Genomic DNA, 27,903 nt, shown 5'->3' with positions numbered 1-27,903 from the left:
CTACAGGTTGTTTATTGTGATTTCATAAGCGTCAGTGAGCTCCATGGTTACGCAGTGATTGACAGGCTGACTGAAATGCTCTTGAGCTGGACAGAAACTGCCCTCTCCTTAACCCCACACCCTCTTAAAATACACAAACCGTTTGCCTTTACTGTTGCACATAGTCGCGACTCCAAAAAAAGTCAGTCGCGTACTGACCCCCCAAAGGCCCATTCTGAGCCAGGAAAAACCCTGAATGACTTCTGTCTATTGGAGTTTACTGAACTCAGCAGTGACTCCTTTAGCAAAAAATCCAAGACCAACTCCAGCATAGAGCGGCTGAGTGAATGTGGTCTGGACTCTGTGGAGGAGAGTCATGGTTTCAGAGACGCTGTAGAAGGACAGAACACCTGCACTGTGATCCAGGTACACTCCTAATCTGGAGGACCGAGGACCTGAGACAGGAGTATGGACTCTGTTGTGCCAAAAGGAATAACCGAATGTGCCAAATTTCAACGCCCAGGATTTGTCATTGATTCCAAATTCAGTTTCCTCCCCTGTTCTGCTGATGTTCTTGTATGCGACTGCTACAGAAACTCCTCTCCCTCTCCACTCAACCTCCAAGTAACAACGACCTGTCAGACTCTCTGCACTCAGGACCTGACGATAATCAGTGAATCTGTCTGTGTGTCTAGAATAAGGCTGTGGTTCATCCATGCATGTTGCTTTCCTGTTCCCCTCAGATAATAACAGATCCTTGTGTGCTGTGTTTGGATCCAGTGTGATGTCACGTGAATATCTTAGGAAGTCAGCTCTGGTCTTGGGCTCTGGTAGTTGTGGCAGTGGAACATCCACTTCCATCTCTATAAGTGAGATGTTTGTCCATGTCTCTCTCAGGACGTCCTGTAGTGTATCTCTGGCTTCTGACACAGCCACTGTCACGTCCTCAAAGTATCTCAGAGGACGGATGTTGATGCTGGATGTAGCTTCACTGAGTGCTGGCAGTGAGCGGTAGTCGTGTAGAAACTGGTTGTGATCCTCTGTGAGTGACAGCGTCTTCAGCTCAGCGTCTCTCCTCTTCAGCTCAGTGATCTCCTGCTCCAGCTTCTCCTGAAGATCTCTGACTCGACTCACTTCAGTTTCCTGCTTTGCTCTGAGCTGCTGCTTCACATCAGAGCTTGTTTTCTGGATGAGATGGACCAGCTCGGTGAAGGTCTTCTCACTGTGCTCCACTGCTTTATCAGCAGAGCCATTGATAGCCTCCACCTCCTGTTGAAAAACCTTCATATCTTTCACTACGTCTGTGATTCTCTGCTGGATGTTAAGTCGACTTCCCTCAAGCTCTCTCTGCCTCTCAGTCCGTTCTGCTGCAGCTGACACTGTGTCGTGGCCTTTGTGTTCATCCACAGAGCACAGATAACAGATACTCAGCTGATCAGTACGGCAAAACATCTTCATCACCTCATCATGACGAGAGCAGATGTTCTCCTGGAGCTTCTTGGAGGGCTCCACCAGCTTGTGTTTCTTAAATGTAGGTGAATCATGATGAGGCTGGAGGTGTTTCTCACAGTAAGAGGCCAGACACACCAGACAGGACTTGAGGGCTTTCAGTTTTCTCCCAGTGCAGACGTCACAGGCCACATCTCCAGGTCCAGCGAACAGGGTTCCTACAGAGTCTGGAAAGATTGGAGAAAGGCTTCATTTTAAATCTTGTGATTTCAAGGTTTTAAATGTGAACAGATTACTGGATGATGCTGGACGTTCTTCATAGTGACTAGACTGACTGAGGGATAGTCAATAAAGTTCTGTGTAGTTCAAACAAACCTTCCTTCAATCTCTTCATGCTAACTTGGCCACACTTTTTTTTTTAATATTATTTAAATATTATTAATTTGCCATATTATAGAAAGCACACAATTAATTTTATTTTTAAGATTATTTTTGGGCATTTTTTTCTTTATTAGACAGATTTTGTGAAAAAGAGATGAAATGTGTCAGAAAGGGGAATGACATGCAGAGAACGACCCGGGCTGGATTCTAACCCGGGTCTGCTGTGAAGAGGACTGAGTCTCTGTGGGCCTTAGAAAGCACACTCATTGTGATTGATCATGTGGAATTCATTTATTTTAAACAAATATTTTGACAAACACAATAATTTAGTTTTTTCTGGCAATGTATGAAACGATAAGCATATCTTCCCCCCATATAGCCTACTGTACATTTAAATCTTTGGAGTTTTTGATCAACTTTAACTTGAAATTACTAGAAAAGTAGTTGAATTTTACTCTTAAATAGATGTACGAACCCTCAGCATAGCAGATATCAGCAGCAGCAGCAGCAGCTTGGAGTCCAGTCTTCTTCAGCTCCTCCACTAAAACTGCCAACATGGTGTTTTTCAGCAGCACAGGCCTCGGGCTGAAGGTGTGCCTACACTGAGGGCAGCTGTGGATTTTCTTCAAATCCTCTTCATCCCAAAAGTTTCCAATACAGCTCATGCAGTAGCTGTGTCCACAGGCAAGAGTGACCGGATCCTTCAGTAGATCCAGACATATCGAACAAGAGAAAGTTTCCCTGTCCAGCTGAGGTCCTTTCTGCGCCATTTCTCCTCTCTGTGTCAGCGACTGTTTTGAGTTTCACTTCCTCACAACTGGAACAATTTTTTTTTCTTAGTTGGAGTTTGAGCTCTGATCTGAACAACATGTGTGTGTGCCAGTGAATGGGGCCTGTCAGCTCACTCTATGACGGTCACACCCATCTTTAGAGCTGTAGATCTAAAGGGGCGGGTAACAAGGACGTGTGTGGACAGAGTGGAGCGGGCTGTTGTTTTAGAGCAGAGAGCAGAGGGAGCGGTTATCAAGCTGAGAGTCATTCCAGGACAAGGAGCAGCTCTGTGAATTAACTCTTTGTTTACTCAAACTGTCCTTTAGTTTCCACTTCCATTGCCTGTTATTGTCATTAATGCCATCAGTGTGTGTGTGTGTGTGTGTGTGTGTGTGTGTGTGTGTGTGTGTGTGTGTGTGTGTGTGTGTGTGTGTGTGTGTGTGTGTGTGTGTGTGTGTGTGTGTGTGTGTGTGTGTGTGAATGAGTTAATGTGGTAAAAATGTAATGGCCTTGTGTCTGAATTGTGCTATAGAAATAAACTTGCCTTTTATAAAACCTCAGAGTTCCTCATTTGTCCCTCGAATAGAACAACAACATTTGGTCTGCCAAACAAATTAATATCAATGTGATTATAGATTTCCTTAAACATCTACAAAGTGCTTAGAACCAGATACTGAGAATAAAGGAAGGTCTGGTGCTTTCTCTGTTATCAAATCAAATCAAGCTTTATTTATACAGCAGTTTCCATACACAACAAGGTAAAACAAAGTACTTTATATAAGAAAGAACAGTTATATCAACCCCCACCCCCAAACAATCTGAACTTGGGACCCTACGAACCTTCCAGTGGATGAGAAACAACATACAAATACATTCATACAGATCTTCAACGATCATTTAGAGCACAGACCAGGTTCCATGTTCATGCAGAGAAAAGTCCGTTCAGCTAAACTACAGTCATCATGAGCAGTGATGGTCTCCATGGATACACAGACACAGGAAGGAACGCCACCCTAAAGACACTCAAACATTTACACAGATCAGAAGATGTCAAACTCCCACCATTTTTTATTTTCTTATTGAGAATTCTTCATTTATGTGCCATATTAAGACATACAGGTTAGATAGTATAGCTATATTATAAAAAAGGTATATTGCATATTTTTATATTTCCTTCTTGGCATTCAGCCTGTGGAAAACAAAGGAAGAATGTCATACACAAAACTACAGCACATGAGCATAAAACAAGAATACATGAGTTTAGACAAATATAATGATACAACTACTATTCAGTATCATGACAGGTGGATATCATGTGGAACAACATTACACAAGTAGCATGTAGCCACAAAAAAAAGGTGGATAAGCATTTGGCACAAAACGGTACAAAACATAGTCATTCAAATGGACTAAACAACAAAAATAAAACATAAGCACAGAAAAATACACCAGAAGTAAAGACAATAACCAAGACAATATCCCGGATTATGGCAGAATTTAGATTTTTTGTTTTATAGATATGGAGAAAGATTTGCCCAAAAGTACACTACTGTACACTTCCCCGGCCCTGGCACAGTTGGGAGAGGTTTGCTTGGGCACAGAACAGATGCTAATGAGCCGACACACGCACTCAAATAGACGGCATTCCTGACATCAATTTATATAAGACTGTTTCCCGCCACCCAATATGTCCATGAATTTAACAGACATTTAAAAGATAAATTGCCAAAGGGTTCACGATGCTCAACAATACGGATGTAATTGCGATTACGATCCCAAACCCACATATTGAGACAGACGTGGGGATGAATTGGCAAAGAGCAATCGTTCCTAGCCAGGATCTTTAGGAGCAGTGTGAGTACAGACCAGCGGTGGAGTGGAGACTATCGTGACTGGGCCTAGTGTGAGTGCGCCCTTAAAGGACTTCTGTCTATTTGAGTTTACAGAACTCTGCAGTGTTTCCAGGATAAGACAGGTCAACTCCAGCATAGAGCGGCTGAGTGAATTTGGTCTGGACTCTGTGGAGGAGAGTCATGGTTTCAGAGACGCTGTAGAAGGACAGAACACCTGCACTGTGATCCAGGTACACTCCTATTCTGGAGGACTGAGGACCTGAGACGGGAGTTTCGTCATTGTTGTTGCAAAAGGAATAACCGATTAGGCCCCATTTCAACGCCAAATATTTGTCATTGATTCCAAGTATACTTTCCTTCCCTGTGCTGATGACCTTCTTGTATGCGACTGCAACAGAAACTCCTTTCCCTCCCCACTCCACCTCCCAGTAACAACAACCTGTCAGACTCTCTGCACTCAGGACCTGAATAGAATCAGTGAATCTGTCTGGGTGACTAGAATAAGGCTGTGGTTCACCCATGTTTGTTACTTTCCTGTTCCCCTCGGATAATAACAGCAGTTGGTGTGCTGTGTTTGGATCAAGTGTGATGTCACGTGAATATCTTAGGAAGTCATCTCTGGTCTTGGGCTCTGGTTGTCGTGCCGGTGGAACATCAACGTCACAGGCCACATCTCCAGCTCCAGCGAACAGGGTTCCTACAGAGTCTGGAAAGATTGGAGAAAGGCTTCATTTTAAATCTTGTGATTTCAAGGTTTGAAATGTGAACAGATTACTGGATGATGCTGGACGTTCTTCATAGTGACCAGACTGACTGAGGGATAGTCAATAAAGTTCTGTGTAGTTCAAACAAACCTTCCTTTAATCTCTTCATGCTAACTTGGCCATATTATAGAAAGCACACAGTTTTTTTTCTTCTTTTTTTAAGATTATATTTGGGCATTTTTTCTTTATTAAGATTTTGAGAGACAGAGTTGAAATGTGTCAGAGAGGGGAATGACATGCAGAGAACTGACAATGGCTGGATTCTAACCCGGGTCTGCTGTGAAGAGGACTGAGACTCTTTGGGCCTTAGAAAGCACACTCATTGTGATTGATCATGTGGAATTAATTTATTTTAAACAAATATTTTGACAAATAGGGGAGAACGGGGTAATTTGTCACATGGGTTGGATGTCACATTCGTTATATCTCGCCACCAGAGCGCGCTAGCTCTGAAATGTTGATATAAAAAAGGTCCAGAATTGGGATCAGAGGTCACATACATAGACTTCCTTGGAGGAAGACAGCTGCTTTTCAGGTGAGAGGATGTTTTGTGTTTTTCATGTCAAATTCAAAATATTTTGCTTCTCAGTATTTTTCTTCTAGGCTTTTACACATTGGGTTTATAACAAAACACTTGTTACCCTCAGAAAGTGTGAAGGGTAAACTATAGTTTAGATTGTGGTTAGCAAGCTAATTAGTTGTCAGATGGTTGTTGGCCTTGATGCTAGCAAGAAATTCAAGTTGGGGTTGGTCGTCAAATTTTTTGGGGGGTTGGTTGTCACATGTTATCTCAAGGCTGCAGCCAGAAAAGGAACCCAATAACGAAAGAAATTGTCAAGCTGTATCCTCACTGACACCCTAGAGAAGGAAAGAATAGAGCAGGAAAAGGCAGCTAGCAAGCAAAAGAAAAAAGGGCAACAAAATCAAAACAACCCAGTGCATCCCAAACTAGACCAGCTGCCAAGGCTACAGAACGTTATGTAGGCCTATTTGTCAACTTGACAATGCAATTAAACATTCAAATTTGGTTCTGCCTCCTTGCCTTCTTTTTAAGATTTTTCCCATTAAGATAACATTGTGACAAACAACCCCATAGTGTGTGACAACCGACCCCTTGATGGGGTTGGTTGTCACAATGTGTCAGAGTGTCTTTGATGGTAAATTACTTCTTCATTACAATAAGTTGGAAAAAAAGAGAGACACACATTTCTAGCCAACACCTTAAGCTTCAATTTAATGTAGGAATGGCTATTGACAGATGTTTTGGTGATGAGCAATTCTCACTAGAGTAAAAAGTGTGCCTACTTACCCCGTTCTCCCCTACTATAATTAAGTTTTTTCGGGCAACGTATAAAAACGATAAGCATATCTTCCCCCCATACAGCCTACTGTACATTTAAATATTTGGAGTTTTTGATCAACTTTAACTTAACAAGTATTTAGGAAGAAAGCTAAATCAATCTGGGCACGTCTCACACACTCAGACACACACACACACACAAACTCAGACACACACACACACACACACACAAACTCAGACACACACACACACACACACACACACAAACTCAGACACACACACACACAAACACACACAAACTCAGACACACACACACACACACTTCTTTGACCTTACATAAGCCTCGGAAATTAGTTAAGACAGTTCCAACACTTTCTCTCAGCAAGACGCTTCTTTATCATGCAGGCTGCTACACTCCACGTAATGAGGATGGATATTTGTCTGTGTGTGTGTGTGTGTGTGTGTGTGTGTGTGTGTGTGTGTGTGTGTGTGTGTGTGTGTGTGTGTGTGTGTGTGTGTGTGTGTGTGTGTGTGTGTGTGTGTGTGTGTGTGTGTGTGTGTGTGTGTGTGAGCGAGCTAATTAATTGCTTACTTTGAGGAGGACATGGTTGGATTTCATAAAAAATAATAAAAAAAGAGGTTGAGGGGTAAGAAATAGGACACAGCATTAGTCTATATCTCTACGGGTTGTCCTTTCTCTCTCTCTCTCTCTAGAAAAGTAGTTGAATTTTACTCTTAAAGAGATGTACGAACCGTCAGTACGGCAGATATCATCAGTAGCAGCAGCTTGGAGTCCAGTCTTCTTCTTGTCGAGCTGAGGTCCTTTCTGCGCCATTTCTCCTCTCTGTGTCAGCGACTGTTTTGAGTTTCACTTCCTCACAACTGCAACAAGTTTTTTTTCTTCTTGAGATGGAGTTTGCTGCTCTGATCTGAACAACATGTGTGTGTGCCAGTGAATGGGGCCTGTCAGCTCACTCTATGTCGGTCACACCCATCTTTAGAGCTGTAGATCTAAAGGGGCGGGTAACAAGGACGTGTGTGGACAGAGTGGAGCGGGCTGTTGTTTTAGAGCAGAGAGCAGAGGGAGCGGTTATCAAGCTGAGAGTCATTCCAGGACAAGGAGCAGCTCTGTGAATTAACTCTTTGTTTACTCAAACTCTCCTTTAGTTTCCACTTCCATGGCCTGTTATTGTCATTAATGCAATCGGTGTTTGTGTGTGTGTGTGTGTGTGTGTGTGTGTGTGTGTGTGTGTGTGTGTGTGTGTGTGTGTGTGTGTGTGTGTGTGTGTGTGTGAGAATGAGTAAATGTGGTAAAAATGTAATGGCCTTGTGTCTGAATTGTGCAATAGTAATAAACTTGCCTTGACTTCAATAAAACCTCAGTTCCTCATTTGTCCCTGGATTAGAACAACAAACATTTGGTCTGCCAAATAAATTAATGTCAATGTGGTAATAGATTTCCTTAAAAATCTACAAAGTGCTTAGAACCAGATATGGAGAATAAAGGAAGGTCTGGTGCTTTCTCTGTTATCAAATCAAATCAAGCTTTATTTATACAGCAGTTCACACACAACAAAGTAAAACAAAGCACTTTATATGAGAAAGAAGACAAAAACAGCCACATCACCCCCCCAAAACCGGAACTTATTATACTACTTTTCTGGTCATAATTTCTCATTAATGACTCCTATAGAGCAACCTGACACGAATCACAGCACAAAAAACCATGTAGATTTTCGGAAAACTATTCTTCCCATCTGGGCGATTCAGCACTTTCTGTCCACACTCGGCTTTGTGGGGGCATCTGGTGGGGGCATGGCCGGAGCGTGCCAGAGCACGTTGCAGCATTACCATACATGGAAAAATCCGGATTTGTGACGTTACGAATCCCGGAAATTTTAACAAGTGAATTCTCAACCAGCTGCCCTAGTGTTTAGCGCTCTGCACAGACACCCCAGACGGTCAGCAGGGAATACGTCTAAATGCATGTACGTAATTATTTGATACTTTAGTATGGTTAACTATGACTATAAATCATTATAGCAACGTTTATATACATAAAAGTCGAAAAAGTATAATAGTTCCACTTTAAGAACCTTCCAGTGGATGAGAAACAACAACATGCAAATACATTCATACAGATCTTCAACAATCATTTAGAGCACAGACCAGGTTCCATGTTCATGCAGAGAAAAGTCAGTTCAGCTAAACTACAGTCATCATGAGCAGTGATGGTCTCCATGGATACACAGACACAGGAAGGAACGCCACCCTAAAGACACTCAAACATTTACACAGATCAAAAGATGTCAAATTCACACCTCTTTTTATTTTCTTATTGAGAATTCTTCATTTATGTGTTGTATTAAAGGTGCAGTGTGTAATATGACATCATCAAGCAAGTTCTAGAAAGTTCTAGAAAGTTCTAGAATGCAACGCTCCCTGGGTAACCCCAACCCTTTTGAATAATAACAGAAGCTACAGTGGCCTTCAAGGACAAGAACAATTCTAAATTTTAAACAATGCACCTGATGACATTCCAACTATGACACTTTCAAGATGGCGGCACTAGGCCTTGGTCCAAAATATGCAGAAATATGGACATATATGAGACCCTTTCTAAGGGGAAAAAATGTTTTTATAATTGTCTTTTCAGCTATTATGCACTAAATTAAATGTACTTATGGATATTATAATTACTTTCTACAAAATCTGCTAGGAAATAAAACCCAAAATTCTACACACTGCAGGTTTAATTCATGTGCCATATTAAGACATACAGGTTAGAAATATATATTTATTAAAAAAAAAGGTATATTGCATATTTTTATATTTCCTTCTTGGCCTTCAGTCTGTGGAAAACAAAGGAAGAATTTCATTGTACGACTGAGAACATGTTTCTTATTGTGCATATGACAATACACACTTTGAATCTTTGAATCTAAATTTTTATCTGCGCTCCCTAAAAGGTTGATGACATTATAGAACCATACAAAAAAATACACACACAAAACTACAGCACATGAGCATAAAACAAGAACACATGAGCTCAGACAAATATAATGATACAACTACTATTCAGTATCATGACAGGTGGATATCATGTGGAACAACATTACACAAGTAGCATGTAGCCACAAATAAAAGTGCAGAAGCATTTGGCACGGTGAAAAACATAGGCATTTAAATGGACAAAATAACAACAAAAATAAACACATAAGCACAGAAAAATACACTACCAATAAAGACAATGACCAAGACAATATCCCGGATTATGGCAGAATTTAGATTTTTTGTTTTATAGATATGGAGAAAGATTTGACCAAAAGTACACTACGTTACACTTCCCCGGCCCTGGCACAGTTGGGAGAGGTTTGCTTGGGCACAGAACAGATGCTAATGAGCCGACACACGCACTCAAATAGACGGCGCTCCTGACATCAATTTATATAAGACTGTTTCCCGCAACCCAATATGTCCATGAATGTAACGGACATTTGAAAAAGAAATTGCCAAAGGGTTTGCGTTGCTCAACAATACGGATGTAATTACGATTACAGTCCCAAACCCACATATTGAGACCTGGGGATTCATTGGCAAGGAGCAATCGTTCCTAGTCGGGATCTTTAGGAGCAGTGTGAGTACAGACCAGCGGTGGAGTGGAGACTATCGTGACTGGGCCTAGTGTGAGTCCTTAAAGGACTTCTGTCTATTGGAGTCTACAGAACTCAGCAGTGTCTCCAGAAAAAGACAGACGAAGTCCAGCATAGAGCGGCTGAGTGAATGTGGTCTGGACTCTGTGGAGGAGAGTCATGGTTCCAGAGACGCTGTAGAAGGACAGAACACCTGCACTATGATCCAGGTACACTCCTATTCTGGAGGACCGAGGACCTGTGACGGGAGTACAGCCTTTGTTGTGCCATAAGATATATCCGTTTATGCCACATCTCAACGCCCAAGATTTGTCATTGATTCCAAATCCACTTTCCAACCTTGCTCTCCTGATATTCTTGTATGTGACTGCTACAGAAACTCCTAACCCTCTCATCTCCACCTCCAAGTAACAACGACCTGTCAGACTCTCTGTACTCAGGACCTGAATAGAATCAGTGAATCTGTCTGTGTGTCTAGAATAAGACTGTGGTTCACCCATGGATGCTGCTTTCCTGTTTCCCTCAGATAATAACAGATTGTTGTTTGCCGTATTTGGATCCAGTGTGATTCCACTTGAACATCTTAGGAAGTCACCTCTGGTCTTGGGCTCTGGTTGAGGCAGTGAAACAACCACTTGAGTCGTTATCAGTGAGATGTTTGTCAATGTCTCTCTCAGGACGTCCTGTAGTGTATCTCTGACTTCTGACACAGCTGCTGTCACATCCTCAAAGTATCTCAGAGGACGGATGTCGATGCTGGATGTAGATTCACTGAGTGGTGGCAGTGAGGTGTAGTCATGTAGAAACTGGTTGTGATCCTCTGTGAGTGACAGCGTCTTCAGCTCAGCGTCTTTCCTCTTCAGCTCAGCGATCTCCTGCTCCAGCTTCTCCTGAAGATCTCTGACTCGACTCACTTCAGTTTCCTGCTTTGCTCTGAGCTGCTGCTTCACATCAGAGCTTGTTTTCTGGACGAGACGGATCAGGTGGGAGAAGGTCTTCTCACTGTGCTCCACTGCTTTATCAGCAGAGCCATTGATAGCCTCCAACTCCTGTTGAAGAACCTTCACATCTTTCTCTCCGTCCTGGATTATCTGCTGGATGTTTAGTCGACTGCCCTCCAGCTCTCTCTGCCTCTCAGTCCGTTCTGCTGCAGCTGACACTGTGTCGTGGCCTTTGTGTTCGTCCATTGAACACAGATAACAGATAGACTGCTGATCAGTACGGCAGAAAATCTTCATCACCTCATTATGACGAGAGCAGAGGTTCTCCTGGAGATTCTTGGAGGGCTCCACCAGCTTGTGTTTCTTTAAAGGAGCCGCGTCATAGTGAGACTGGAGGTGTTTCTCACAGTAAGAGGCCAGACACACCAGACAGGACTTGAGGGCTTTCAGTTTTCTCCCAGTGCAGACGTCACAGGCCACATCTTCAGGTCCAGCATAGCAGTGATCAGCAGGAGCAGCTTGGAGTCCAGTCTTCTTCAGTTCCTCCACCAAATCTGCTAACATTCTGTTTTTCTCTAACTCAGGCCTGTGGAAAAAGACCTTCCTACACTGAGGGCAGCTGTAGATTTTCCTCTCATCCTGTGTATCCCAGTGGGTTTTAATACAGTCCATACAGTAGTTGTGTCCACAGTTTAGAGCCACCGGATCTTTAAGTGGATCCAGACAGATTGAACAAGAGATGATTTCCCAGTCCAGCTGACTTCCTTGCTGCGCCATTTCACCTCAAAGTGTCAAATAGTTTTTAATTTCTCAGAGCAAAAACAGTCTCTGTGCCTCGAATGAAAACAAATCTCCTCTCCCTCAGTTTCTGCAAACTGACTGCGGTGAATGAGGTTTGTCAGTGTATGCACATGACTCAATGTTACTCCTATCCTCATACCTGTACATGTGTGGAGGGGAGGGAACAGATCCATGGCTTGATAGAGTGCAGCTACAAGGAAGAAGGAACAGGTTTTCAAGCTTTACTTCATTCCATAAAGATTTGTTTTTCATGAGAGACAGGGTGTGTTATCTGATATCTACAACATGCAGTAGGAATGTTTCATTGATGTTTATGGAGTGCTAACAAAGACTAAATAAGATTTCTGTAAAGCTAGTATATGACTTGACAGTGTGGCCACAGTGCTGTATTCTGGCAAAACTGCTTGTCTAAATGTTTTCTAATATTCTGTAATCTTCTCGGTAATGTGTGTGATTAAAATGTATTGAAACAACAGACAACATGACATGTTTAAGGTTTGTTTGAGTGTTGGATAAAGCCAGAGTTAAAATATTTTTAAAACAAATTAATTTTCTACAACATATTAGTGTCCCAAATGTTTACAGAACAGTTTTTGGATACAGCCTTTTTTCATTTTATTGATCAAAAAATACTATGTACAGGTTTTTATGTATTAATCCCACAAACGTGATAATTGAGCGTTCCCCTTATTAACATGCCGCCGCTGTATGGGGTTGAAATCTTCCTGAATATGAAAAAGGTCACCAATACAAGACCACAATGTCATCAGCAGCTGAAATTAAAACTCAACATTTTTAGTAAGTTGGTTGTTGTAATTAAAGTTTCAAACTAAAACTCCTAGTTGTTAAGGTGACATAAATCTATTGTTCAGATGAGAACTTAAAGAGCACAACCCATAAACATTTATTACATCACAAACAGTGTGTCTAAGTAGACCGAACAGCCACAGTGTCTAACACGATCTCAGGCAGAGAATCAAACCCAATACGAACTAGAGATCGTTTTGATATTCTGAATACATTTACACTATGAACAACAAAAATAAAATAAACAATAGTTATAGTAATGTTTACATCAAACTAAATAAAAACTATGTGTGCACATCTTTCTTCTCGTCGGCCATCTTTTTGTTCAAGATTCGTAAAGCTTTGTAAAAGATTTCTCTTGGCCCTGGGTTTGGTGTGTGTGTGTGTGTGTGTGTGTGTGAAATCCCCGTTTGGAGGGCCATCTATCCCTTACCCCTAACCCTCGATGCCAAAAGGGATGGAGACACTCTACCACCACGTGTGAACAACCAGTTTGGAGGGGGGTGCTAAGGGGAAATTAGGATTTTGGCCACAACTCACAACAATCTACCCTGGAAATACAGACTTGCCGCTGTCAAATTTAAATTCACCTGCATACCACTTGCTCCTCATACTACTCTGGGCACGAACCATTGCCATTGGAGCTCATTAACTATGTCGGAAAATTTGGAGCTACCAATCAAATGGTCCTATCCTATATGGGCGGGCGTTAATGGATGACGACAGTGTTGTGCAGTTGAAGTTGTGATATTAAACAACAAAGATGTAACGGCTGGATCAGGAGGACACAGGTGCGGAGACAGTAACAGTTTAAAGAAGATTTATTTTGGAAGTAACCAGCAGGGGGCTAGGACCGAGATCCGGGGGGGGGAAGCTGGCTGTCATGGGGCTCCAGGGAGAGAGCAACGGGGCAAGTCCAGGGAGCTGAGTGTGAGCAGGCTAGAGCAGGCAGGCAGAGGGGTCCGGGAGGAAGTGCTGGCGGGCGAGGGCTGGAGCTGGTGGCTGGAGTCAGGCCGGGAGAGCTGTGGCAGACAAAACAGGAATTAGCCAGAAAAAATGCAAAAAACGGAGCTGCAAACAGGTTAGCTTAGAGAGAGGACTGACTGTGTGGAAACAGAATCTACAATCTGGCGGTGTCTGGCAGGTAGGCCCGGGTATATGAAGAGCAGTTGATGATGATTGATGGCAGCTGTGAATGCTGGTGATTGACTCCAGCACACCTGACTCCAACCCTGCAATAGACCAGCACATAGACAAGGGTAAAAGGGAAAAACAACACAAGGGCTTGAGGCCCAAGCAGGATCATAACAAAAGATGGCTGTGGATACGTACTTGTGTTTGAAACAGCTTTAGCCTCGACACTTAACAATTTCTGAAGACGGCACTCAAATCTTTCATTAGCAAGTACGATTCATTTTCTGTTTTGCTGACCGACCACGGCAAAAGTTGAATTTACGAGTTAGACCCGCTGGTTGCTAAACAACTGGTGCTGAATACGTCACCTTTTATTGTTCTTATTGGTTTAAGTGCTATCCAATTGCATGCAGTGGTATTTGAAATGCATGCATAAGTACAGCCCCTTGAGTTGGGAAGGTCTATTGATCGTGGCCAGTCCTTAATCGTTCTATATGTTGGTCTGGATTTCCAGGTTAAGAACAATCGGCTCACAGCAACAAACATGAAAACAAAAGATGTTTTAGAATGAAAACACAAAGTTAAAGCTGGGGTGGAGAATTTGGGGAGAAAATAGCAGTTGGGATAGAGATTTGAATCCAAATACCTCAACCGCTCCACTTGTTCTCTTTGGTCCCTCCCCTATGGTCCCTCCCTGACACGCTCTACACCAACAACGTCGGTGCCAAAGTGAATGGACAGTCCCTACAGCCAATAAGAACAGAGAGTCGGATTATTTTTATTTTTTTCTAGAATCGGAGCCTCGCTCTGATTGGTCAAAGTGTACCGCTCATGTTAATTTTGACCAATCAGAAATCACATACCCCGGCTTTAAACCCCACTGTCCCTTCAATGACTTCTGTCTATCTGAGTTTACAGAACTCAGCAGTGTCTCCTTTAAAAAAAAAAAAGAAGTCCATGACCAAGACCAGCATAAACTCCAGCATGTAGCGGCTGAGTGAATGTGGTCTGGACTCTGTGGAGGAGAGTCATGGTTCCAGAGACGCTGTAGAAGGACAGAACACCTGCACTGTGATCCAGGTACACTCCTATTCTGGAGGACTGAGGACCTGAGATGGGAGTTTGGACTTTGTTGTACCAAATGTTATAACCGTTTGTGTCACATTTCAACGCCCATGATTTGTCATTCATTCCAAATTCACTTTCCTCCCCTGTTCTGCTGACGTTCTTGTATGCGACTGCTACAGAAACTCCTAACCCTTTCCACTCCACCTCTAAGTAACAACGACCTGTCAGACTCTCTGCACTCAGGACCTGAGGACGATTAGTGAATCTGTCTGTGTGACTAGAATAAGACTGGGCTTTACCCATGTATGTTACTTTCCTATTCCCATCAGATAATAACAGATGTTTGTGTGCTGTGTTTGGATCCAGTGTGATGTTACGTGAATATCTTAAGAAGTCTTCTCTGGTCTTGGGCTCTGCTTGTGGCAGAGGAACAACCACTTCAGTCCGTGAGACGTATTTCAATGTCTCTCTCAGGACGTCCTGTAGTGTATCTCTGACGTCTGACATAGCTGCTGTCACGTCCTCAAAGTATCTCAGAGGACGGATGTTGACGCTGGATGTAGATTCACTGAGTGGTGGCAGTGAGTGGTAGTTGTGTAGAAACTGGTTGTGATCCTCTGTTAGTGACAGCGTCTTCAGCTCAGCATCTTTCCTCTTCAGCTCAGCGATCTCCTGCTCCAGCTTCTCCTGAAGATCTCTGACTCGACTCACTTCAGTTTCCTGCTTTGCTCTGAGCTGCTGCTTCACATCAGAGCTTGTTTTCTGGATGAGACGGATCAGCTCGGTGAAGGTCTTCTCACTGTGCTCCACTGCTTTATCAGCAGAGCCATTGATAGCCTCCACCTGCTGTTGAAGAACCTTCACATCTTTCCCTACATCCAGAATTATCTGCTGGATGATTTGTCGACTCATGTCGAGCTTTCTCTGCCTCTCAGTCCGTTCTGCTTCCGCTGATACTGTGTCGTGGTCTTTGTGTTCATCCATTAAACACAGATAACAGATAGACTGCTGATCAGTACGGCAGAAAATCTTCATCACCTCATCATGACGAGAGCAGAGGTTCTCCTGGAGGTTCTTGGAGGGCTCCACCAGCTTGTGTTTCTTTAAAGGAGCCGCGTCATAGTGAGACTGAATATGTTTCTCACAGTAAGAGGCCAGACACACCAGACAGGACTTGAGGGCTTTCAGTTTTCTCCCAGTGCAGACGTCACAGGCCACATCTTCAGGTCCAGCATAGCAGTGATCAGCAGCAGCAGTTTGGAGTCCAGTGTTCTTCAGTTTCTCCACTAAATCTGCTAACGTGGAGTTTTTCTCTAACTCAGGCCTGTGGAAAAAGACCTTCCTACACTGAGGGCAGCTGTAGATGTGTTTCTCATCCTCTCCATCCCAGTGGGTTTTGATACAGTCCATACAGTAGTTGTGTCCACAGTTAAGAGCCACCGGATCCTTCAGTGGATCCAGACAGATTGAACAAGAGATGATTTCCCAGTCCAGCTGACTTCCTTGCTGTGCCATATCACCTCAAACTGTTGAGTAGTTTTTAATTTCTCAGAGCAAAAACAGTCTCTGTGCCTCGAATGAAAACAAATCTCCTCTCCCTCAGTTTCTGCCAACTGACTGCAGTGAATGAGTTTCATCAGTTTATGAACATGACTCAATGTTGTTCACGCCCATCCTCATACCTGTAGGAGTAGTGGAGGGGAGGGAACAGATCCACGGCTTGATAGAGTGCAGCTACAAGGAAGAAGGAACTTGTTTTCTGGCTTTACTGCATTCCATAAAGATTTGTTTTTCATGAGAGACGGGGTGTGTTATCTGACGTCTACAACATGCAGTAGGAAGGTTTCAGCAAAGTTGATGGAGTGCTAACAAAGACTAAATAAGATTTGTGTAACGCTAGTGTATGACTTGTCACTTTGCTGTATTGTGGCAACAGCTAGACTAAATGTTTGTCTAATATTCTGTACTGTTCCCGGTAATGTTTGTTATTAAAGTGCACTGAAACAGCAGACAACATGACATCTTTTAAAACATTCTTTATTTTACAACATATTAGTGTCCAACATTTTTACAGAACAGTTTCTGGATACGGCCATTTTTTATTTTATAGATCAAAAATAGGGGAGAACGGGGTAAGTAGGTACACGTTTTACTCTAGTGAGAATTGCTCATCACCTAAACATCTTTCAATAGTCATTCCTACATTAAATTGAACCTTAGTGTGTTGGCTTGAAATGTGTAACCCTCATCTTATTGTAATAAAGAAGAAATTAATCATCAAAGACACCCTTACACATTATGACAACCAACCCCATCAAGGGGTCGGTTGTCACACACTATGGGGTTGTTTGTCACAATGTTATCTTAATGGGAATAATCTTAAAAAGAAGGCAAGAAAGCAGAACTAAATTTGGAAATTTAATTGCATTGTCAAGTTGACAAATAGGCCTATATAACTTACTGTAGCTTTGGCAGCTGGTCTAGTTTGGGATGCACTGGGTTGTTTTGATTTTGTTGCCCTTTTTTCTTTTGCATGCTAGCTGCCTTTTCCTGCTCTATTCTCTCCTTCTCTGGGGTGTCAGTGAGGATACAGCTTGACAATTTATTTCGTTATTGGGTTCCTTTTCTGGCTGCAGCCTTTGGATAACATGTGACAACCAACCCCCCAAAAAATGTGACGACCAACCGCAACTTGAATTTCTTGCTAGCATCGAGGCCAACAACCATCTGACAACTAATTAGCTTGCTAACCACAATCTAAACTATAGTTAACCCTTCACACTTTTTATGGGTAACAAGTGTTTCTTTATAAACCCATTGTGTAAAAGCCTAGAAGAAAAATCCTGAGGAGTTAAATATTTTGAATTTGACATGAAAAACACAAACAGTCCTCTCACCTCAAATTCAGCAGTCTAACTCCAAAGAGGACTATGTAGGTGACCTCTGATCCCAATTCTGTATATTTATATACCAACATTTCACAGACAGCGCCTTCTGGTTCCGAGATATAACGATTGTGACAACCAACCCTTGTGACATATAACCCCATTCTCCCCTATGTATGTGTTTTTAATATTTCGAAAAAAATTGATTGAGTCATTTGACAGCAAGGGCGTGTTTTTGGGCAGCGCGCAAATTAACCCGAGAATGGCAGCCGGTGTCAGACTGGCAATGTTGCAATCAGGTCAAATCAAAATCAAATCAGTTTATTTGTATAGCCCAAAATCACAAATACATTTGTCTCAGTGGGCTTTACATTTCATACAATATGATACAATATGACACCCTCTGCCCTTATCTATCTATCTATCTATCTATCTATCTATCTATCTATCTATCTATCTATCTATCTATCTATCTATCTATCTATCTATCTATCTATCTATTCAACTATCTATCTATCTATCTATCTATCTATCTATCTATCTATCTATCTATCTATCTATCTATCTATCTATCTATCTATCTATCTATCTATCTATCTATTCATCTATCTATCTATCTATCTATCTATCTATCTATCTATCTATCTATCTATCTATCTATCTGCCCTTAGTAAAAAATCCTTTACCGGGATTAAAAAAAAAGTAGACACTATGGTGAAACATATACTTTTTTTTCTCAAGGTTTCTTTATTGGTATTTTAAGACGTTATACAGAATGCAATGCCGATAAAGTTAGATACAAACAATTATAACCACCCCACACACACACACACACACACACACACACACACACACACACACACACACACACACACACACACACACCACACACACACACACACACACACACACATTTTGCTTCAACAGAGCCCCACCCCTTTAACAGTAACACGGTACCATTTAACAACAATAGCATTCAGGGATCACAATTGAAAAAGACCCGAGCTATTCCAAGGCCAGTGTGATATATAATCTCTCCATCTAGTCCTGGGTCTTCCTCCTTCCAGCGGGACGTCCCTGGAACACCTCCGAGATGCATGAATCCCTGCTCAATAAACTACTAAAAAAATATTTAAAAAAAAACACCTCAACTGTCTCCTTTCTACTCAAAGGATAAATGGCTCTACACTCTCTCACCCTAATCTCTAAGGGAGACGCCAGCCACCCTCCTGAGAAAAAAACATTTTGGCCGCTTGTACCCGGGATCTAGTTCTTCCATTTCATTAATTCCTTGAGCAAGACACTTAACCCCAAACTGCTCCAGGGGCACTGTACTATGGCCAGGGCCGGATCTAGGCATAGGCATTCTAGGCACGTGCCTAGGGCCCATGCACTGTGTATAGTCTATAGCCTATTTCAGCCTCATCTGTGGAAAAAAAAGATAGCTGGACAACAGAGTTCTTCTGCTTCGTTCCTCTCACTGCATTTAAATGCATTCATAATATTAAAGAGAAATATGTCCCATAAAAGAAAAAAAAGCACCATCCCGGAGGACACTGAATTATATTTTTTATTTTATTTATATATTATATTTTTTCTATATTAATATTTTTATGGAAAATCTATGTCTTTCTTCGATAGCTTTTATTTCTACTTCATTCGAGCCAGTATCTCCAAATTATTTGTTCACACAAAATTTCTCAGATTTAGCCTCTTAATTTCCCTCTCAAAGTGCACCAGATTCATGCATTTCACTTTAAAAAGGTAAAAAAATCTCCCGGGGGGGCATACCCCCGGAGCCCCCTGCGAGAGTCAGGATCTCGGCTGTCTACTATTTTCACTAAACTGGACATTGCAGGCAGTAGCGATGAACTGGGTGTGTGAATGACATTTAACAATAGTCAATCATTTGGCCACGATAACATTGGAGAGGGGGGCCCTAGTCAAATTCGGCTTAGGGCCCCATGAAGAATAGGGCCGGCTCTGCTCCCCGGTTATAATTTTAGTCGTCAAACCAGAGTTTTTCTGTGCGGCGTCTCACACCGGCGATGTCTCACTGTGAATTTCGCCGTTACCCACCACAGAGTTCCACGCCAGGTTTCACCAGGTGAATTGCTGCTTCGCTCACGCAAGGCTTTTGTGTTAGATCAGGCTTGCACGAGTGTTTTAACTTTATGCTGAATAAAGCATTGCACTGCACTGTTTTTCATCCAGTTTGAAAAATTGCTCCCACACTGGACTCTGCACGCACCTTACAGAAATGCTCCTGCACTGAGCTCACGAACAGACGTGAACTCGCACACTCGGTTACGTTTCTCTTTACTCCCGTTTACAAACGCGCAACTCTTAAACAAATGAATGAGCATAATACTCTTGTGGCAGTTCAAATGTTTGTAGTTTTTTCACCAAATCGTGAAGTATCCGCTTGGAGGGGGCCCGAAAAAATGCAGTATGCTTAGTGTAATCTTTCCTCTTAATCCGGGCCTGACTATGGCTGACCCTGCGCTCTGACCCCCTCTGGAGTGTGGGAACTTGAGAGGGGAGATGCAAAAAGAATAATTTCAATGTAGCCATTGACTAATAAAGTAAATTTGCTTACACAGGAAGGCACTATTTAGAGGGAGGGGTGTCACGGAGGGGGAACTGGAATCCAACATTTGGCTCCAAGCAACAAACATGAAGACAAAATATGTTTAAGGTTGAAAACACAAAGTTAAACCCCACTGTTCCTTCAATGACTTCTGTCTATTGGAGTTTACTGAACTCAGCAGTGTCTCCTTCAGAAAAAAGGTAGTGTCCAAAACCAACTCCAGCATGTAGCGGCTGAGTGAATGTGGTCTGGACTCTGTGGAGGAGAGTCATGGTTCCAGAGACGCTGTAGAAGGACAGAACACCTGCACTGTGATCCAGGTACACTCCTATTCTGGAGGACAGAGGACCTGAGATGGGAGTTTGGACTTTGTTGTACCAAATGTTATAACCGTTTGTGTCACATTTCAACGCCCATGATTTGTCATTCATTCCAAATTCACTTTCCGCCCCTGTTCTGCTGATATTCTTGTATGCGACTGCTACATAAACTGCAAACCCTCTCCACTCCACCTCCAAGTAACAACGACCTGTCAGACTCTCTGCACTCAGGACCTGACGATGATCAGTGAATCTGTCTGTGTGTCTAGAATAAGACTGTGGTTCACCCATAGATGTTGCTTTCCTGTTCCCCTCAGATAATAACAGCTCTGTGTGTGCTGTGTTTGGATCCAGTGTGATTTCACGTGCATATCTTAAGAAGTCAGCTCTGGTCTTGGGCTCTGGTTGTTGCAGTGATACAACAGGTACCATCTCTATCAGTGAGATGTTTGTCCATGTCTCTCTCAGGACGTCCTGTAGTTTCTCTTTGACTTCTGACACAGCCGCTGTCACGTCCTCAAAGTATCTCAGAGGACGGATGTTGATGCTGGATGTAGATTCACTGAGTGGTGGCAGTGAGCGGTAGTTGTGTAGAAACTGGTTGTGATCCTCTGTGAGTGACAGCGTCTTCAGCTCAGCGTATCTCCTCTTCAGCTCAGCGATCTCCTGCTCCAGCTTCTCCTGAAGATCTCTGACTTGACTCACTTCAGTTTCCTGCTTTGCTCTGAGCTGCTGCTTCACATCAGAGCTTGTTTTCTGGATGAGACGGATCAGCCCGGCAAAGGTCTTCTCACTGTGCTCCACTGCTTTATCAGCAGAGCCATTGATAGCTTTCACCTCCTGCTGAAGAACCTTCACATCTTTCTCTCGGTCCTGGATTATCTTTGGGATGTTTATTCGAGTAACGTCGAGCTCTCTCTGCCTCTCAGTCCGTTCTGCTGCAGCTGACACTATGTTGTGGCCTTTGTGTTCATCCACAGAGCAGAGATAACAGATACACTGCTGATCAGTACGGCAGAACATCTTCATCACCTCATCATGACGAGAGCAGAGGTTCTCCTGGAGATTCTTGGAGGGCTCCACCAGCTTGTGTTTCTTTAAAGGAGCCGCGTCATAGTGAGACTGAAGGTGTTTCTCACAGTAAGAGGCCAGACACACCAGACAGGACTTGAGGGCTTTCAGTTTTCTCCCAGTGCAGACGTCACAGGCCACATCTCCAGGTCCAGCGAACAGGGTTCCTACAGAGTCTGGAAAGATTGGAGAAAGGCTTCATTTTAAATCTTGTGATTTCAAGGTTTGAAATGTGAACAGATTACTGGATGATGCTGGACGTTCTTCATACTGACCAGACTGACTGAGGGATAGTCAATAAAGTTCTGTGTAGTTCAAACTAAACTTCCATTAATCTCTTCATGTTAACTTGGCCACACTTTTTTTTTTATATTATTTTTGGGCATTTTTTACTTTATTAGACAGATTTTGAGGGAAAGAGATGAAATGTGTCAGAGAGGGGAATAACATGCAGAGAACGACCCGGGCTGGATTCTAACCTGAGTCTGCTGTGAAGAGGACTGAGACTCTGTGGGCCTTAGAAATTACACTCATTGTGATTGATCATGTGGAATTAATTTATCTTAACCCATTGATGACTATGGCAATCTAGGATGCATGTCCTTAAAGCCACTACGAGTAAGTCGGCACGTTGGCGACACCTTTGAACAAAAGCGGTTGTATTATTACGACGCCAGCTGTCGTGAAGCTGTTTTCTAGCTCGTGCAGGCAGCGTGCAGGGCGTGCAGATTCAAATAATCAGGAAGCAATATGGTGCGTGTCCGTGTGTTGAAAGCAAAGTGTGAGGGCACCGGACTCTTTTCGGCTCCGTGAGTCTATGGGTGACACAGCATCAACTAATGCCAGTAAGTGCTAAACACACCTGATTGCAATGAGTTGATGCATTGTCACCTCTCACGGAGCTGAACGAGTCCGTGTCCCCACACAAAGCGAATGAACGAGAGATGGCAGTTAGTTAGTATCACGATGAGGTAATGTGTTTATGTTGTAAATAATGACTATTTCAGATGAATAATGGTCATCTGATGATGCTGGTGAGGCAAAGTAAACTTTGTTTTAGTAGGCTACCGCTCATTCATTTAAGAGTAAACACTGCAGTCCATGCTGCAGTCTAGGTTCGCTGCGTGAAATTGTGTATACGTTGCTTGGCAACGCCCTCCCGCCCGACTATCACTCTCCCTTTTCGCTTTTCTTCATTGCATTTTCTTTTTTTTCTTTTATGGTTCAGCCCCGTTATCAGTCATTATGACGACAAACAACTGTCTCAAACAAGGCTCCCGCTCCCCTTCCCTCACCTGGAGGGATAGGCTTCTCAAATCGCGTAACTGCGCCACACTGAAATCTGTGACCAATGCGGATATGTGACCATAGAGCATGCACGCGTGAACCGAAAATCGGACTGGGTGTACGACCAGATCAAATGCAGTAATAAAAACTATATAAAAACGTCTTTCTTTGCACTAATGGTCTCGTTTGCTGTTAAAGGTAATTTATGATTATGAGAGGAAACATGAGGCTGTTTAAAAGATATTTAAAAGTTACTCGTTGCCGATTTAATGCCTGAGGGTTTTCTGAAAAAAATAGTACGAATTGTCAAGTCTACCAAAACCTTAATATCTAAGCCTGTGTAGCACATAGAAACATGAAATAAAATACATTTAAAAGTTAAGGTTCACAGGTTTTATTTAAACATGCTCCCTTAGCGCTTACAAACCAACACATGTTTCTAAAAATAGTCAAAATTAGATGGGGGAGAAAAAAAAGAATAAATAATATAAAGTATTTAAAAATAATGTGCTAAATGAGGTTATAATCCTGCTCCCTTTTAGCATGGATAGTAGTGACTGAGTGTGCAGTGGAGGGATAAAGATAGACAGATATAGGAAGGAGAAGATAGCTTTATTTTATTATTTAGTTCAATTATCACTGGCACCATAAATCTGACTTCCCAGTACAACTGGAACGCAGACTGACTCCTGCTGTCGGGAGCCGATCAGCTGGTCCAAACGGCTGTATACCACGGAGATGAAAACGAAACTGAAACTTAACTATCGCCTGGCTCGGCTGAATTTGAGTTGGAGCAGCAAAATATAGCCTAAATTCATAAATATTGTTAATAAATAGATTTCATTTTAATTTAACTTTTATTTATCCTCGAGAGACCAATTGAGGGGTGACCCTCATTTACAATGACGTCGAGTTCAAACAAATTCAAAGGAAAAACAACAATACATACACACTATTCAATGCAAATACATCAAATACACAACAACAGGTGAAGAGAAAAACAATTGAAACATTTACACAGTGGTGAAGATTAAGTGGCAGCAATTAAAATTAAATGGGTGAAAGTACAATATAGCCTAATTAAAACAGTTACAGGTAGAGTTTGGCAGATTTAAGATAGTTTGTTTAAATTGGTTAAAGGATATGAAGTTATTTAGTTTAATTTGTTGCTGTAAGTTGTTCCAGGAGTCAGGGGCACTGAAGCTAAAAGCTGTCTTTCCCAGCTCAGACCGGGCTTGTGGGACATAAAGCATAAGCATGTCAGTGGAGCGGGTCTGATAAAGCCCATCTGAGATTTGCAGCATTTCTGTTAAATAACGTCAGTAGTCTATAGTAGACCTAGATTCTGCGCTCCGAACGCCACTAACTGTTCTGTAATACACTATCGCTGACACAGCTGGCGTATTTTTTTAATTATTTTCATTTATTTTTTTATTATTTTTTTGATTGACGTGATTTTCGGCAAACCACACAACTTTTGGGTGGTCACGTGGTCTTAAAAAATCAACAAAACCCACCTCATGTGTATTTGAACCAATGACGGTACATTATATGCTGTGCACACCATGAAAATTAGATATTGTAACAATGCTGCGCGACGCAGCATCAGGCAGGAGATACAATGTGGCATCATGCAGCAGCCGTCATCAATGGGTTAAACAAATATTTTGACAAATACAATAATTATGTTTTTTCGGGCAATGTATAAAACGATAAGCATATCTTCCCCCCATATAGCCTACTGTACATTTAAATCTTGGAGTTTTTGATCAACTTTAACTTGAAATTACTAGAAAAGTAGTTGAATTTTACTCTTAAATAGATGTACGAACCCTCAGCATAGCAGATATCAGCAGCAGCAGCAGCAGCAGCAGCAGCTTGGAGTCCAGTCTTCTTCAGCTCCTCCACTAAAACTGCCAACATGGTGTTTTTCAGCAGCACAGGCCTCGGGCTGAAGGTGTGCCTACACTGAGGGCAGCTGTGGATTTTCTTCAAATCCTCTTCATCCCAAAAGTTTCCAATACAGCTCATGCAGTAGCTGTGTCCACAGGCAAGAGTCACCGGATCCTTCAGTAGATCCAGACATATCGAACAAGAGAAAGTTTCCCTGTCCAGCTGAGGTCCTTTCTGCGCCATTTCTCCTCTCTGTGTCAGCGACTGTTTTGAGTTTCACTTCCTCACAACTGGAACAATTTTTTTTTCTTAGTTGGAGTTTGAGCTCTGATCTGAACAACATGTGTGTGTGCCAGTGAATGGGGCCTGTCAGCTCACTCTATGACGGTCACACCCATCTTTAGAGCTGTAGATCTAAAGGGGCGGGTAACAAGGACGTGTGTGGACAGAGTGGAGCGGGCTGTTGTTTTAGAGCAGAGAGCAGAGGGAGCGGTTATCAAGCTGAGAGTCATTCCAGGACAAGGAGCAGCTCTGTGAATTAACTCTTTGTTTACTCAAACTGTCCTTTAGTTTCCACTTCCATGGTCTGTTATTGGTCATTAATGCAATCGGTGTTTGTGTGTGTGTGTGTGTATGTGTGTGTCTCTGTGTGTGTGTGTGTGTGTGTGTGTGTGTTTGTGTGTGTGTGTGTGTGTGTGTGTGTGTGTGTGTGTGTGTGTGTGTGTATATGTGAGTGAATGAGGTAAAAATGTAATGGCCTTGTGTCTGAATTGTGCAATAGTAATAAACTTGCCTTTTATAAAACCTCAGAGTTCCTCATTTGTCCCTCGATTAGAACAACAACATTTGGTCTGCCAAATAAATTAATATCAATGTGAATATAGATTTCCTTAAAAATCTACAAAGTGCTGAGAACCAGATACTGAGAATAAAGGAAGGTCTGGTGCTTTCTCTAGTATCAAATCAAATCAAGCTTTATTTATACAGCAGTTCACACACAACAAAGTAAAACAAAGCACTTTATATAAGAAAGAAGACAAAAACAGCCACATCACCCCCCCAAAACCGGAACTTATTATAGGGGAAGGTGGGGTGATTTGTGCAACTTTTTACTCAAAGTGATTTTAAAGTGAGGCCTTGACAGTTTTGTCTCCAACTCAAATATGTACATATATTTCAGGATGTTGTGCATCCCTGGCAATAAAAACTTTGGATCTGGAATAAACTGTTTAAGAAATATAGCTTTCGGAAAAAAAGTTGTCTTGTCGCACAAATCACCCCACGTAGTGGGGTGATTTGTGCGTCATTGTGTCACAATGACAAAGTCACCATCATCATCTTTCTGGCCATCTGAACTCTCATCAGTGGTGTCGTTAAGTGGAATTGAGATGTCACTCTCTTCTGAGCTACTGTAGACAATCACTTTCTTTTGGTGACCAGCGTATACAGCCATGCCACTGGCACAACTCTCAGAAATGTACTTTGCACTAGTTGCTCCGTGCTTGTGGAACCAACTGCCACCTGACAAATGTGATTCCCCCTACATTTCTGCCTTTAAATCAAGGCTCAAAACACCAATGTACACCCTGGTGTTTCCTCCCCATTAACCTCTGCACTACTTACTTACCTCTGCACTACTATCTGTGTTTATGTGGATGTATGGGCTTTACGTCTTTTATTTTGGTTATTGTTATTTTACCTTCATTGTTTACCTACTGAATGCACTATGTACAGCACTTTGGACAGTGCAAACTGTCATAAATGTGCTTTTATAAATACATTTTACTTACTTACTTACTTATAACTCACCCAGGCCCTTGCGCACAAATCACCCCATCCCCAGAATTTTGGATAATAGGCATGATGCAGCAATTTAGGTTTGACATTGTGCTAACTATATAGACTCAAAGTGTAGCATACCAAAGCACTAAAACATGTGTCAAATGTTTTCAAACGTGTCTATAATTGTTCAGACACAATAATCAAAAAACCTTGATCATGGAAATTTTACTTTGAAAGGCAAAACACAGTTTTTTGAGCTTAAATGTGCTTATATCTTATTCCTTGTGTCTCCCTTCTTTACAGGATGAGTCAAATGGATGGCTCTTCTTAAATATGTGGTCACATTTCCAATTTCTTCCACGGTTTTCTAGAAACAAGGGGTTTTGCAACTTCCAAAATGCACAAATCACCCCACCTTCCCCTACTACTTTTCTGGTCATAATTTCTCATTAATGACTCCTATAGAGCAACCTGACACGAATCACAGCACAAAAAACCATGTAGATTTTCGGAAAACTCTTCTTCCCATCTGGGCGATTCAGCACTTTCTGTCCACACTCGGCTTTGTGGGGGCATCTGGTGGGGGCATGGCCGGAGCGTGCCACAGCACGTTGCAGCATTACCATACATGGAAAAATCCGGATTTGTGACGTTACGAATCCCGGAAATTTTAACAAGTGAATTCTCGAACGGCTGCCCTAGTGTTTAGCGCTCTGCACAGCCACCCCAGACGGTCAGCAGGGAATACGTCTAAATGCATGTACGTAATTATTTGATACTTTAGTATGGATAGATATGACTATAAATCATTATAGCAATGTTTATAGGTCATAAAAGTTGAAAAAGTATAATAGGTCCACTTTAAGAACCTTCCAGTGGATGAGAAACAACAACATACAAATACATTCATACAGATCTTCAACGATCATTTAGAGCACAGACCAGGTTCCATGTTCATGCAGAGAAAAGTCAGTTCAGCTAAACTACAGTCATCATGAGCAGTGATGGTCTCCATGGATACACAGACACAGGAAGTAACGCCACCCTAAAGACACTCAAACATTTACACAGATCAGAAGATGTCAAACTCCCACCATTTTTTTTTTCTTATTGAGAATTCTTCATTTATGTGCCATATTAAGACATACAGGTTAGATAGTATAGCTATATTATA

General features: G+C 42.2%; 2 protein-coding genes across 2 annotated transcripts; both read right to left on the bottom strand.

The window, feature by feature from the left end:
- Window positions 1-46: 46 nt before the first annotated feature.
- On the bottom strand, window positions 47-25,190 carry LOC307270739 (uncharacterized protein; the record flags this gene model as incomplete). Its single annotated transcript, XM_080054622.1, has 8 exons — window positions 47-1,655; window positions 2,285-2,588; window positions 9,835-9,851; window positions 10,221-11,873; window positions 12,032-12,082; window positions 13,920-13,931; window positions 20,546-21,943; window positions 24,887-25,190. 8 exons carry the CDS (start codon window positions 25,188-25,190, stop codon window positions 247-249), a joined length of 5,148 nt encoding a protein of 1,715 aa, XP_079910748.1. The 3' UTR covers window positions 47-246.
- LOC307270743 (tripartite motif-containing protein 16-like protein) lies at window positions 3,307-7,429 on the bottom strand. The gene is made up of 2 exons (XM_080054626.1): window positions 7,251-7,429; window positions 3,307-5,139 (listed from the first exon to the last, which is right to left on the bottom strand). The coding sequence occupies exons 1-2, from the start codon at window positions 7,330-7,332 to the stop codon at window positions 4,511-4,513; spliced, it is 711 nt and encodes a 236-aa protein (XP_079910752.1). The 5' UTR covers window positions 7,333-7,429; the 3' UTR covers window positions 3,307-4,510.
- Window positions 25,191-27,903: the final 2,713 nt, after the last annotated feature.

Source organism: Ammodytes marinus (assembly GCF_949987685.1).
Source record: "Ammodytes marinus genome assembly, contig: scaffold_71, whole genome shotgun sequence".
Classification (NCBI taxonomy): domain Eukaryota; kingdom Metazoa; phylum Chordata; class Actinopteri; order Uranoscopiformes; family Ammodytidae; genus Ammodytes; species Ammodytes marinus.
This window is presented reverse-complemented; position numbering and strand designations above follow the sequence as displayed.